The sequence below is a fragment of the Cyanistes caeruleus genome, chromosome 12 (assembly GCF_971803275.1).
Source record: "Cyanistes caeruleus chromosome 12, bCyaCae1.hap1.1, whole genome shotgun sequence".
NCBI lineage: Eukaryota > Metazoa > Chordata > Aves > Passeriformes > Paridae > Cyanistes > Cyanistes caeruleus.
In genome coordinates, this window is record NC_141712.1 from 14,357,375 (window position 1) to 14,371,139 (window position 13,765).

The window sequence follows — 13,765 nt, forward strand, 5'->3', positions numbered from 1 at the left end:
GCCTCCTTCCCTCCCTCCCTCTCGCCCTCCGCGGGTGCTGCGCGGACCCGCCGCCCCCTGGCAGCGGAGCGGAGCGGGGAGCGGAGCGGAGCGGGGCGCGGGGAGCTCCGGCCCGGGGCCGTGGCGGGGGCGGGGAGGGGCGGGCGCTGCGCGGCACATGCGCCGCCCGCCGCGGGGCCGGGGGCTGCGGGCGGCGGGGGGGATGATCGGGGTCAGCCCCGGCGATGCTCCGGGAGCCGCTGCGGGCAACCCGGAGGACGCGCAGGGATGACGGAGCGGGGGGCAGCTCCGGTGCTTCTCGGGGATGCTCCTGGGGGCGATCGGGGAGCAACACTGGGTGCCCCAGGACTACAGAAGAGGGAGACCCGAGGGATGCCTGGAGAAGCGGCACTGGTGGGGCAGCACCGGGGTTTGCTCCCGTGGCCGCGTAGGAACCCCCGGCATTATCTTGGGGTGCTGGGTGAGGAGCAGGAGAGCCCCAGGGAGTACCCGAGGACGCTGCAGTTGGAGATGCCATGGGATGTCTGGGGGCAGTTCCAGACCTCTGGATGTGCCGGGGGGAGGGGATGCTGCCTCTTCCCAAAGGGTGTTTGACCCCCATTGCCTTCCTGACCCTCCAAGATGTGCTGGAGGGTGAAGTCCCTCTGCAGTAGTTACATGACAGCTCTGAAATGTGTTTGTGCATGAACTTGATTATCAGAGAATGCCATGGGAAACGCATGGCAAACCCTTCCCAGAGCCACCCCAAGGCCCCAACCCCAGCCTCCCGGGATCTGGGGGTGCCAGGCTGAGCCCTGACAAACATCCCTACCCCTCGCAGTGCAGTGATGCTCAGCTGGGGCAAAGGTTTCAGCCCGAGCCACCTATTCCCCCTCCTGACAGAAAAGTAGTCTTGATCCCAATGCTGATGATGCCCACACTGCTCTGGACGGTGTTGGTCAAGAGCCACCCATAAGGAAACAATTACGGCTCAGCACTCCAGCAGCCGGCTGGAATTTCTCTCCATAAACCCAGTCCCTCAGTGTGGAAAGAGGCAGCAATGAGCTCGGCAGGAGTGAGGCAGAGCCCACCCTGGCCCACACTGGACAATGACTCAGGAGTCCAGCAACAGGTACCCCCCAGCACCTTGAGAAACTAGCCAGCTTAAGAAGCCACTGCTCACACATCCTGGAGGGCTGGCTGTTAAAATTAACCCGCCGTGACTGGCTCTGGAAAGCCCTTTCCCGGGAATGACAGGAATGTCTTTATCCTGGCCAAAGCAGCGCCGGTATGGGGCTGTTTGGGGAACCCACTGCCAGAGACAGTCTTCCCTGTAAACAGGCTAGAAGCCATAAAAACTCCACGAATTGCTCCAATTCCCCTTTTCCTGGGATCAACTGAGGGTGTGAAACATGCAGGGGATGCAATGGTGTCCCCCAAACTGCAGCAGCCTGGCACATGCTGGGGTCCCCTGCTGCCACAGGACGGGATGAAGGCAACACTGGCAGCTGCTCAGGGCCAGGAAAATGCCTGTCAGTGTGCTGCGGTTTCGTGACCGTGGCCTGGAAGAATTTCAGTGCTGTTTTTCCTGCTGGGAAGAAGAGCAGGCGGAGAAGTCCTGCTGGCTGGTGAGCCAACGTGGCAGGGCTGGGCCAGCCCGGGGCACAGGGTCACACAAGATGCTCCATGCCATCCCCTGCCCTTGCTGGGTTTTTGGCTCCACTTGCGAAGAAAACTATGATGGGAAGCCCAGCAACAAGGAATGGGCTGTTCTGCACTGCTTGTTTATTTTATAATGGGGAGCTTAATGCAGGAACAAGGAATGGAGTCTGGGGTTAGGTCCACTGCTCCCCGTGTACCCCGGTACCGTCTGGGAGTTGAAGCTGTGCAGTTGTCCCTGCCAAGAGCCGGGGACTCAGAGAGGATGTGTGAATGCAGGGAGGGGGCCAAGCGTCAGGCACAGGAGTGTCTCCCCCGAGTGAGATGTCACCGGCCACCTCCAGCAGGGCCTCGGAACCAGAGGGTGGAAGTCAGGGTGGTGAGAAGCGGCTGGCAGCCCCGCGTGCTTGTTTTCCAGGGCGGAAGGCCAGGGGTTGCTCCCCTCTTCCCCTCCCCTCCTCCGATGCTGCTGGCAGCAGGCTGGGCGCTCAGCTGACAGTCACGGGGAAGGCATTAGCAAAGCAAAGGGGAGTTTCCTTGCCCCATTCCAAGAGAAGATGATGTGCTTTACCCTGGCCCTCTCCTTGGGCAACCCTTCCTCATGTCCCCCCAGCACCCACAGGAGAAACTGGGCACAGCCTGAGGGTCCCCCCGTTTCCATACACACAGTGGGGGGAAAACCAGCCCTGTGTTGAGCGCTTGCCCATCTCCATTAAACCCACCAGATCCTCCAATGGCCAGCAACCGGTGTGCCTGTTCCCTGGTCTGTGTCCCCTGGTCCCTGCCCCAGCAACTGTGCACACCCGTGGTGGCCACAGGCGTGCTCAGAGGACCACCCGCCGGTCCAGCTGCTCTGCCCGCCCGGCTCGTTGGTGTCTTGCTTCCAAGTGCTTGTTTTGGACCTTCTCAAAGTGCTGCAGCAGCTCCGTGTAGTCGATGTTGGAGGCTGCAGTTCTCTTGAAGGTGGTGCTGGGCTTGGTGTTGTCCCTGCAGGGTGGGAAGAGACAGAGAGGGTGAGGAGGTACTGTGAGCATCCAGCACTGGGAGCACCAAAAGCTTGTCCTGAAGAAGCTGAGCTCAGCAAATCCTAGTCATGCTAGTGCCTCATGAAATACCCCAAAAGACACATTTTCTTCCTCCAAAGGTGTGAGATAGAGCCCGAGAAATCCTGGGACAAGGAGGGGACAAGGGACATCTGCATCTTGGCCCCACATGGAAGGTTTAATTCCTCTGACATACTCCCCTCTATCCCAACCCATTGCACTCAAAAGCAGTGGAGATAAGGATGCCAGGGTCATGTCCTTCAGTTCCCATGTCTGTTTTTTTGAGCAAGCAAAAAACATCCAGTGGCAGCAGGTACAGTCCCCAGGGATGAGCACCTATGGCTGGAGCCTCCAAATGCGGGCTCCCTAGGGTTCCAACCATGGTTACTCATCCCTGTGCTGTCCCCATGCAAGCAAGGAGGAGACACCAGCCACAGGATGCCCATGGGAAGATGTCAGGCAGCTCTGGTGGCCCTGGTATGTCCCTGGGGAGGGGGCAGCTGGGACTGGCCAGTTATGAAAGCCGGCTTCGGTGTTTGAAGGAATGTAGGTCAGAGTTAATCAGATGCTCAGGCCGTCTGACAGCTCGGAAAACCCCCACTGCCAGGGTTAGTGGGGAGAAAAAAGGAGGGGGAAGCACATGCAGCCCCCTCTCCGCCCCCCCAATTAAATATCAGTGCTGGGTTGTGGATAGGAGCTCAGCGCCAGAGGCCATGAGGGATAAAAGCCATCCCAGGGAAGCAGTTAAAAGCCAAGGAGCGACAACAGCAGCGGGGGGTTAATTCAGAAACCTGCCCATCTTGGGAGCTCTTTTTGTTCCCAGGGCTGCGCCAAGGCAGAGCCAGCTTTATCATCAAGCTCCCCCACTACTCATTAGCCAAGGGTTGGAAAGCAAATCCCACTGGCAGCACCCCTGGGCAGGGAGCACGAGGATTTCAGCTGGTCCCCAGGGAGATGCTGCCCTTGCACATTTCATGGATCCCCAAAGGCAAGGAGTGGGAATGGAGCAGCCATCCAGAGGCATTAGCAGGGTGCCAGGCTCCTTTTGGGTGCTGTGAAGGCTGTCCAGGCTGCAGGGGGGATGCTTTGGGAGCCCCCCCCCAGCTGCTGAAGTCTTTCTCCATAAACCTCCTTCCCAGCTCTGCTCGTTTCCATAGCGACCCCACAAGTGAAATTTTCCATCCCGGATGCCAAATGCCTGTGGATGAGGCACAGCCCTCCCAGGGTTACCAAATATAGACACAAAAAACCCCCCGAGCCAACACTCCCGGCCATGGGGACAAGGAGCAGCCACGGCCACAACGGAGCGGGGAGGGGGGGGTGAAAGCCAGAGCATGGGGCTGAGCCCGGGATCGGGGCTGAGCCTGGAATGGCAGGGATGCTCAGCTGTGGGGGAACAGCTGATCCAGCCCCGATGCTGATGCTGGTCCGTCCCCCCAGCACTTACGTGGTCTGCATGAGCTCTGGGTTGGGCACGCACTGGAGGCGGTGGGAGAGGAGCTGGAAGGCGCTGCTCTGGGGCAGCAGCATCAGCAGGCCATAGAGAGCCTTGATCAGGTAGGGGTTGTTCTTCACATCCAGCAGCTGCAGGCGGAGATCTGGAGGAGAACAGAAGAGGATAGAGAGGCAGGGAAAATGCATTTCATCTCCAGCTGCAATAGCAGGTTTCTCCCACCCCCTCTGATAATACTGGAGAGGCTCTAAGCCTCTGCCAGCCAACCCAAGGGGCTCTTGATGGCACCTCTCTCCCCCCTTTCATTAACCCATTCATCTTGGTGTCCCACATTGTCCAGAAGTCCCTCTCCTTGACACAGCCCCCTGGGAGCAACTGGCTCCCCAGCCTGCCACTCCTGATACCACTCACCCCTGAGGCTGTCCATGCTGACTGCCTGAGAACACACATGCAACACGGGATTGCTCCTTAGTTTCTGCAGATTTATCAGAAATACCCACCCTGGACCATCACATCCAGAGGGCTGGGTGACACCCTCCTGGGGACTCCCTGGAGCAGAAGGAATCCCCTCTGCTTGGTTCTGAGGGTTACATTTGCTGGGCCTCAATTCTGCTCAGTAGAGGCAAAACCACCCTCTGGCTCCATCCCTTACTGTGCACATGACAAAAGAATCTTCTGGAGCTCTATATACAACTGAAGGGGCATCCCAGGAGATGGGGCAAGGTCTGTGTCTCAGCATCTCACCTCCTGGTTCTCAGTTGTACCTCTGATGTCTCTCAGTGAAGGGAGCCATCACCAGGGATGTCACTTTATGGGGGACATGTCTGTCCCTTACCCTGGGATGGGTGATGTATGGTATGGATGGTAGATGTATGGACTAAGGTGAGTGGGCTGGGAAACCCTCAATAAATAATTCTGGGACACGTAAAACCACCACAGACATGTGGGTGCCTCACACATTGGGACAGTCATCTTGGGGATACAGGACAGGGTCTACAGGAGGGAGCAGGACTGAAGGTCTCTACTGCCCAGCTGCTCTAAACCTCTTCCCTTAAAGATTCCCCAATATCACCCTGGACCTAATACAGGTGCCCCAGAAAGTCCTTTCCAGGACATTTACCAACAACCTCAGGTCTTACTGCACCTTCAATGACAAGCCATGGGGCAGCAAATTGACATGAGAAATCCCCCCATAGCCACAGGTCACCCTGCCACAACCTGGTTCCCAGTGTCACACCCCTGAACCTCTCGTCAGGCACTGCTTCATTACCCAGTGGGGGACCCACATTGCTGGATGCTGAAACATCAGCTAGCTTTTTAGGGCTCAATTCTTCATTTCTAGGAAGAAAAATCCCCCTTTTTCTAGCTAAGGGCCCCCAGCAGCACCCACAATGCCACCCTGTGCATCTGAGGGTGGCACAGAGGGTTCCCTTCATCTGACACCCTCCTCGTGCACCCCTGGAGACGCTCAGTGTGATCCAGCCCCCCCCATCCCTTCCCCCATCCCTTTTGTTGGATGCCAGTGCTGCTCGCTCCCTTAACCTATATCTGGGGGGCAAGGCTGCCCCCCCGTGCTGCCAGCGTGCCCTTTTCCCAGCGGGCAGCTCCAGTGCCGGGCAAACCTCCCGGCAAGAAGTCTCATAACTTCTGCTCTATTTATTCGTGCGGCAGCTGCCGCCTGCGATGGAGGCGTGGGGAGGGGGAGCACCGCCCCTTCCCCACCTGGGGTTTCCTCCTTACATGTGAATATGGGGCACTCGATGAGCTGCACCAGCTTGTCCACCTCGGTGAGGAAATCCACGGTGACCTCCAGATCCCCGCTGGATGTGGCTGCTAAGGATGTTACCTTGGGAAAAGGTGGCCTGGCAGCAGCAGATGGCTCGCGCGGGTGATGCCTGCTGCAGACCATGGCTTTGCCAAAGCCTCCCTGCATCCACAGCTCCTGTGGGATGCGAGCGGGCAGGGAACGTGCAGGGCTTGCACGCAGGCAGGGCTGAAAGGTCTGTAGGGTGGCCAAGGGATGACAGAGAGACACAGATGAGCAGGCAGGTATAGGGGAAGAGGCAGGCTGCCCAAAAAGCTGAGAGCAGGCAGGATGAGTGTCCAAGGGAGGATGCTTGCTTTTACCCTCCTGGCCCACAGGGATGGTGTGTCTCGCAGAAGGAGTGCTGGTGTGCACTGGGAAGGGAAGTTGAGCATATTATTGAGCTTCTTCGCTTGGAAAACTACTCAGGGAGGCTTGGGGTTAGCTGGCACATGAAAATAATCATTCTGCTGCAGGCAGATGGTGAGCTCACTGGGGATTGTGCCGTGCTGGGCACTGCCTGCTCCTCACCCAGCCAGGAGGCCAAAAACTTCATCTTCCTGTGAGGAAGGGGAGCCTCCCCTCCTGGGCAGCGGAAGGTCAAGACTCAGTCAGTGCACGCCTTCCTCTCCTTTCACCACAAAAAAAGGGATGACACCAGGGGAAGGGAGCTGGCACATACCCAGCACAGGCTGCCCTGCCCTGGTAATGATGGGCTGCAGGCAGGAGGCTGGGCTGGCCTGCAGGGCGACCTTGGTTGCCACAGAGGGACCAAGGCCAGCTCAGGCCCCACCCTGTCAGAAAATCCCCAAAGGATACAATTTCTGGATGAGGTCGTAGGCATGCTTATAGTTCTGGGTAAGGAAGCAGAGGGACACAGTCGTCACAGGATTGTGACACCAGGAGCGGTACAGGCAGCAGAAGAGGTTACGGCTTTCCTGGGGAAAGAGAGAACCATTGGGGTTTGGTCACCACTGAGAGCACAGACATGGCATGGAGAGCCCCAGGTACCCAACACCAACCCACCAGGCTGGCAAGTGCCACCAAAACGTAAAGGGGTGTTCCTGGACCCACCAAGTCCACCTGGCACTGGCATGAGCCTCAGCCTCAAGAGATCAGGCGGGCTTTGGGGTGACAGCAGGACGATGTGGCTCTCAGGGCTCCTGCATCCACCACAGGATGAGGGGCTGGAGGACAATGCTGTCCCACCCAAGGGGACACCCCTGCATCACTGGTTTTCAGCAGGAGAAGGAGGAGAAATCTTCCTCCTCTTCTTCCTTGGGTGTCACTGGCGCTGGTGGCAACTGCTCAGAAAATCCTGTGGGCATGTTCCTAGGAGGGACAGTTGAGGGACTGCAGGACTCTCCTGCTGTCACCTGTCTCATGGCCCGTGGGGGAGCAGATGGAGGGAGGCAGCAGCTGCTTGAGGGCTCAGTAAGCTCATTCCCATTCCAGGGAGAAAAGCAAGAGTTGGGCACATCCTCCAAGCTCAACCTCAGCTCCTGAAGGGTGAATGAATAAGGAGGCTGCCCAAGCTCCAACTCTGGGACCTACCAGGCAGGGAATGAGCAGCAAGACACACTCCCCGGTGGCTACCAGATTCCCATCACCCCCATTATGTCCCCTCCTGCTGCTAGGCCTGCTCCTGCTGTCCATACCGGGGTCTTCAGGTCCTTCAGTTGGTTTCTCAGCTGGAAGAGCTCGGAGGATGTCAACAGGATGGTATTGAGGGTGTGGACCATGGTAGAGGCGAATTTGAGGTCCTCCTCCCTAAGCAGTATGTCTGCCATGGAGTGAAAGATGTTCTCTGCATTCAGAAGTAGACAAAGCTGCCTGTGTATCACAGAGGAAACAAACCAGCGGGGAAGGACAGTTAATGAGCACAGTCAATACTCTGATGTGAGCCCATCCCTTCAGAGAGGACCAGGAAGGAGACCTGGATGCATCAGAGGTTGGGTGAGTGTGGTGGCACCAGAAGGGAGATGCTATGGGGCAATACCAGACTCTGCATTTGGAGGATGCAGTTATTCACACCAGGACAAGAACAAAAAACCATAGCTGGGCTAAGACATGCCCCTGCTCATACTGCTTTGGGACCTTGCTGGCACCTACTACTATGGCTTGTGCCACTTCCCATGACCTCCCTCAGGAGGTTTCAGTGTCACTTTCCAGGCTGACCAATGTAGTGAGTGTGCAGCAGCACCACTGCAGATGGCATGTGATGGCCCAGTCAGACCACTATGCCACTGACACTGAGGAACATCCCAGTGAGTGCAGCCAGTGGGGCGAAGCAATTCCTCCTGGCATTGTGCAACCCGGCAGCCCAGCAGCCAGAGCCTGCTCTTTGAACTTCTCCATGCTCCAGCTGCCACGAGATCCGGTGCTGAGTGGCTCCAGAGATCCAGCTGGTGAAGCTGGAAGATGTTTTTGCTCCACTGGATATCCTACCAGCAGTGCTCTCCCCAAAACAGTGTAACCAGCACTGTGACCCACGATGATCTGCCTGGCTGGGTCACAGCAGGAATGTCCTGCTTAACAAATCTTGCGGCATTCCCAAGATTTTCAACATTTTTTAGCCCAGAAACAAAAAAAAAAAAAAACAAAAAACCACATTAGATTTTTTTTTCCTCCCACATTTGTTTGGATTTGGGGATTTCCTGTTTTTCTCCAGGCTCTTGCCTTCCTGGGCAGTTTGTCTGAGGACACCTGAAATGCTGCCCAGCTCCAGCTCAGATCCCCAGTGTGGGGACTGGAGAGACACAGGAAAGCTGTCAGGTGTGTCTCACCTGGCTTCCCAGCATCCCAGCTTCTTCTGAAACTGGCATGGTCCCTGCATCACCACATTTCCCCATAGCCTGATAGGGAACCGAACCTTGACCCAAGGCATCCCCCAGAGCAACTCTGCTTTCCCCCAGCTCCTACCAAACACAGTTCCCCACCAGATAATCATAGCTGGATTCAGATTTCCCCCTGGAGGCATCTCTCAGAGGATTAAGAGGCAAAACAAGGAGCAGCTGCTTGGACTGCTGGGTGGGAGATGTCCACTTGCTGCCTGGTTTAGCTGGGAAGTAGGAAGTATACCTGAACCTCCCCTGCCTGAAAGTCATATTTTCACCTCCTGGGCTAAGGAGGAGGAAGGATGTGAGTTTCCAGCCCCTGTTCCTGTGAGGACAGACCAGAGGAAGACTATTTGGCTATAGTTAGACTCTAAAGCCTGTACCCTAAAGCCTGGTGCTTTAGAGACGCAGGAGGAGAAACATACTTTCCCTCCTCAAGACGTGGAGGAAGAAACCCCCCATCTTCCTCCCACCTCTTCATCCTGCCAAATAATCCCTTCCCTCCTCACCCAGCCCTGGCTGCTCTCCATGGGCAGCTCCCGCATCCCGCGTGGCTGCCGCCGGACAATGAGATGCTCTGTGCGGGATTTTATGTAACCCAACCCGGCGATCGCCCTGGACCCCGCTAAAATGGAACGGGCTGTGATAAATAAGCTCATTTATCCCAATTATTCTTACGTAACCAGCTGCATTCATGGGGATGAAAACGCTTCCCTGATTTCTCGCTGCTTGGACGCGGGCTGGCTGGAGGAGGGAGAGTGGTGGGAAAGTGAGGCATGGAGGGAGGAAAGGGGAAGGCAGAGGCTTTTAGTCCAGCCTGATGGAGCCAAAAGCAAATCAATAGCTCAGCATTGCAGGCAGGATCCAGTCACTGCCAGCTGCAGCAAAGCAAGCCCAGCCTGGGTAGTTCCAAGCCCGGGCTCCATGCTACCCTTCTCCAGCAAGGGGGGATAACTGGATGCTCCATTCTTGCCAAGCTTCCTCCAGCAGCCATGCTGGGCACTTGAACCATGAAGTGGGATGCCCAAAGAAGGAATGGGTTCTTCAGGGACAAACACTGAGATAGTTTTAGTCTCAACAGTGAAGTGGTTGGTGTGCCAGTACAGCTGGGACTGGCTGGTGGGGAGCCGGTGTTTTACACCTTCCAGGCAAGAAGACTATAGCAAGAGCTTATACAAGAAAAACAGTGTCAGGGAGCATTGAGGGCAATCTGGTGACCTCCAGAGCTCTCCCATGACAAAAAGGATGTCAGCTTTCAGCTTCTCCCTCTGCCAGTCCTCCATGGAAAGGCTCTTGCTTTCCATAAATAGGAACTCTGCCATTTGGCTGGTGAACACTGTGCTTGCAGTGAGAAGGGGGCTGAATATCAGCTGCTTTCTAATTTCAGGACTGGTTTTGATTCGTGGGGAGGGGTAAGGATTCTCCCCCCTTCCTTTAAGTGGCATTGGGGAATTGGAAACTCTGGGGGTGTTAGAGAAGTGTGTGGAGTCTATCCCTCTGCTTCAAAGCTGTGTCACCTCACAAGGATGCTGTCCTGCTTGGGCACCGGCCCCTCAAGCTGCCCCCAGGTTCTCTGGGATCCAACAGAAGAATGAGATTGCCAGTGCACAGCATCCTCCTATAGCACTGGCAGAGATCTCAAACTCCCCTCCATGAAGCCCCTTGTCCGGCATATCCCAAAAGCAGTCCCCAAAGGAGGGGACAACTGGCTGGTCCTGCAGCTGCTGGCCTCTGTGACAGGAGCCAGCAGCTGAGCCCAACTGCCAGCACCAGGCGGCTGCTGGTGGGGTGAGAGGGTCCCCAGGAGCTCATTCTCTGGGAGGCTTTGATGGCATGAGGGGAACGCCGGGCTGACTGGGAGGAGGCAGGGAAAGGGACTGAACAGAGGACAGGTGGCTTCAACTCAGATACCAGCTGAGTGGCTGTGGAAGAGAACAGGGCAGAGGGGACAGAGAGCATGAGCCATACCCCTTGTATGTACACACCATAAATATATCCTGGATATATACATCCCATAAATAAGTGTGTATATATATACATACACCCCTTAAATTTATATAACTCCCCATACATACACGATGTGATGACGGAAGGAACTGGCTAATCTCCCCTGAGGCATCATTTCAGTAAGATGTCTCTCCCTGCATCCCTGTGGGTGATGTGCATCCCCTTGCCCATGGGGAGCCAGAGAGTCCCCAAGGATCTCCTGGCATGGAAGAAGAGGGCAAGAAGTGTCCTCAGGGAGACAAGAGCAGCAGAGCATCATGGCACATATTGGTAATGTTACACAGCTGGCAGCGCAGGCACATGGCGATAATGAAATGTGGTATTCAGGCCATTAAAATTTAACTTCTTAAATTAAAAGGGTTATTCAAGCCTTTCTGATGGAGCCAAGAAATATGGCTGCAGGCAGATGGGAGGCAGCATCCACCTGCAGCATGACAATGGGGGACACCTTGAGCAACTGTGGGGCTCCCAAGGGACCCAGCATGTCACCTCCAGCCCCTGCTGCAGTCACAGGACCCTGCCCACTCCCACTGCCCACAGAACTCCTCGACAACACAAGGCTGGCCAATGGAAGAGCCACAGAGATCACCACAAGCTTTGCGTGCCCATGTCACCCTGTGGTCCCCCTGTGTCTCTGATGCGGCAGCCACCAAATTGCCAGCACAGCAGTGTCAATCACAATGAATTCCCATCATGCGAATGGTTGGTGGAGTGGGATGAGGTATGGGAGCAAGTGGAACAGGGATTGTACAGGGGCAGGGAGCTGCTGCAGGGCACTGCACTAGAGCCCAGAGGATGTTGGCGAGATGGGGTGGCTTTAGAGCCACATTTCCAATTAAGGACAAGCCCCGGCGTCCCTCCCAGCCCTCTTGCTTTGACAACTAGATGCCTGGAAACCGGCTAATCTAAACATCATCATTTCAGGGAGCTGTCAGAGTTCCCATCCTGCCCGCTCATCCCTTTAACCCCTTCAGCCCATCCACTGCCCTGAGCCACCACGCAGGAACAGGGTGGCAGAGGCTCAGGACAGACCAATGCTTGCTCGAAGAGGGCAAACGTTTGTTTTTCCCTAAAATCTAAAAAAAGTAAGATGAGATCCAGTCTCACTGCAGAACCATCTCCTCTGGGATCTGCGGGGTGCCTGGGGGAACACTGGTCCTGTCCCATTGCCTGGCCATGCTGAGCACCATCCCGCTGTGTTCAATTAAGCAGGTGCTTCTTCATTAAGCACCAGTGATTTGCTTTATTAGCTCTGGGCTAATAGACATGGGGCCCCAGCAGGGAGAGGATCATGTCTTGTCCCACTTCCAGCAACTGGGACACAGCCTGAGCTGTGGAAGGAGCTGGCTGAGGTCTGGGAGTGATGCTCTGAGGGGTTCTGCTCCACTTTTCTGCTCATGGCTCTCAAAAAAACTTCCACAGCTGTGAGGGCAGAGCCCCATCATACTTCCTCCCAACCCTCCTCTTCCTCTGCTCCCTTCCTCTCTCCTCCCAAAGGCTTTCCCCCACCCTTCCTCCACACCCCAGGTTCCCCAGCAGATGTCCTGGCTTAACCCACCTAACTAGGGAATCCACAGCTTCTGTGATACCCACTGCCCATCCCCATCCCCCTGAAATTCTCAGGCCAGGAAAAGCAGCATCCCCAGCCTGGCCCAGCAGCTGGGATCCTTTAGGAATTTGCAGAGGAAGCACAGATAAAATTAGGATGGGAGGGGGAGAAGGAAGCAAGTGGGGAAGGCAGGAGGATGTCATTGTCCCATCCTTTCCCTCCATATTAGCAAAGAAAATCCCAGTCCTACATTTTAAACACCACCCCCCCCACCCCCTTTCCTGAATCCAGGCTCCAGAGCTGCTCCTCTGGGCAAGGGAAACCATGGCAACTCCAGCAGCTCCTGCTTTACAAAATTCATAGCATTTTATGTAAGGGATTTGAAGGGTTTTAAGGTTTAGGAGCAGGGGAGCTCCTTCTGCAGGAGGCAGGTCTGGGGAGGATAAGGATCCTCATCAGCTTTGGTTTCTTGGAATGGTTATCAAGCTCCCCGGGGAAACTCGGCAAAAGCTGCAGACCAGAGATGTGCATATCCTGGGAAGGAGATGTGTGGATCTGGGAAGGAGATGTGTGGATCTGGGAAGGAGATGTGTGGATTCTGGGAGGAGATGTGTAGATCTCAGAAAGCCGGAGGAGACAAGCCCTGCGATGCCTTCGCTTGAAAAGGGAAAGGTGCAGAGTGTTTTACAGCAAACAAGAAAACCCTCCCACGGAGCATCTGCTTGGCAGCAGCCGTCAGTGTGACAACTGCCGAATGAGCCGTGGTGCCAGCTCAGCGCTGGGCTGCAGCCACCTCAACGTAAGGCGCTCCCCAGGCATCCCTGGGGATCCCCAGAGCAACCAAGATGGATGCCTGAGAGGAATACAGCTCAAATGTGCATTAGTATTTCAGACCAGCTTCAGCTGGTGAAACAGCACCTTGATCCTGCAGAGCCTCTGCCCACGGCTTCTGTTCCTCCTGATGCTCTCCCTGGACATCAGGCCACTGGGAGGTCCCTGTCCTGGCTGGCAGGATGGCTTCCCCATTGGCCACTAAAGCTGATAGTCAAGCCTGAAGCTGGGCACATCCACCTTGACTTGTGATGAACCCAGCCTTGTTCCCACCTTGGACACGCCTGGAGAACAGTGCCCTTCAACAAGATCATCTTGAGTTCTCCAAGCAGATATCCAACACATCTGGACATTTTTATGATCAGTGAGATACCCCCAGCTCTGTACCAAACACGAGAGGGAAACAGTGCTGTAGCAAGGAGAAGGAAGAGTAATATCCTTTGGAATTGCCCAGAAGATAAAAGAAAACTAAATCTGGAAACCTGATGGTCCACTCAGCCCAAGGTATGGCCCAACTTTTAGCATAACACAGACGAATGTGACAGCTCCTCCAAGGTGAAGCCCACTAGACAGACAACCAGTACCAGTCTTCAGCTGCTAAAG

The 13,765-nt window shown here is 55.8% G+C and overlaps 1 protein-coding gene across 1 annotated transcript in view; it reads right to left on the reverse strand.

Annotated features, from left to right (window-relative positions):
- Positions 1-1,742: 1,742 nt before the first annotated feature.
- The window catches only part of VAC14 (VAC14 component of PIKFYVE complex), a 57,858-nt gene continuing 45,835 nt past the window's right edge, over positions 1,743-13,765 (reverse strand). The window contains exons 15-19 of the mRNA XM_086848244.1: positions 7,597-7,771; positions 6,758-6,876; positions 5,875-5,954; positions 4,129-4,279; positions 1,743-2,625 (exon numbers count right to left, since the gene is read on the reverse strand). Coding sequence (XP_086704370.1) covers positions 2,463-2,625; positions 4,129-4,279; positions 5,875-5,954; positions 6,758-6,876; positions 7,597-7,771 — 688 coding nt within the window. The 3' untranslated portion in view covers positions 1,743-2,462. The remainder of the gene's footprint in view (positions 2,626-4,128; positions 4,280-5,874; positions 5,955-6,757; positions 6,877-7,596; positions 7,772-13,765) is intronic.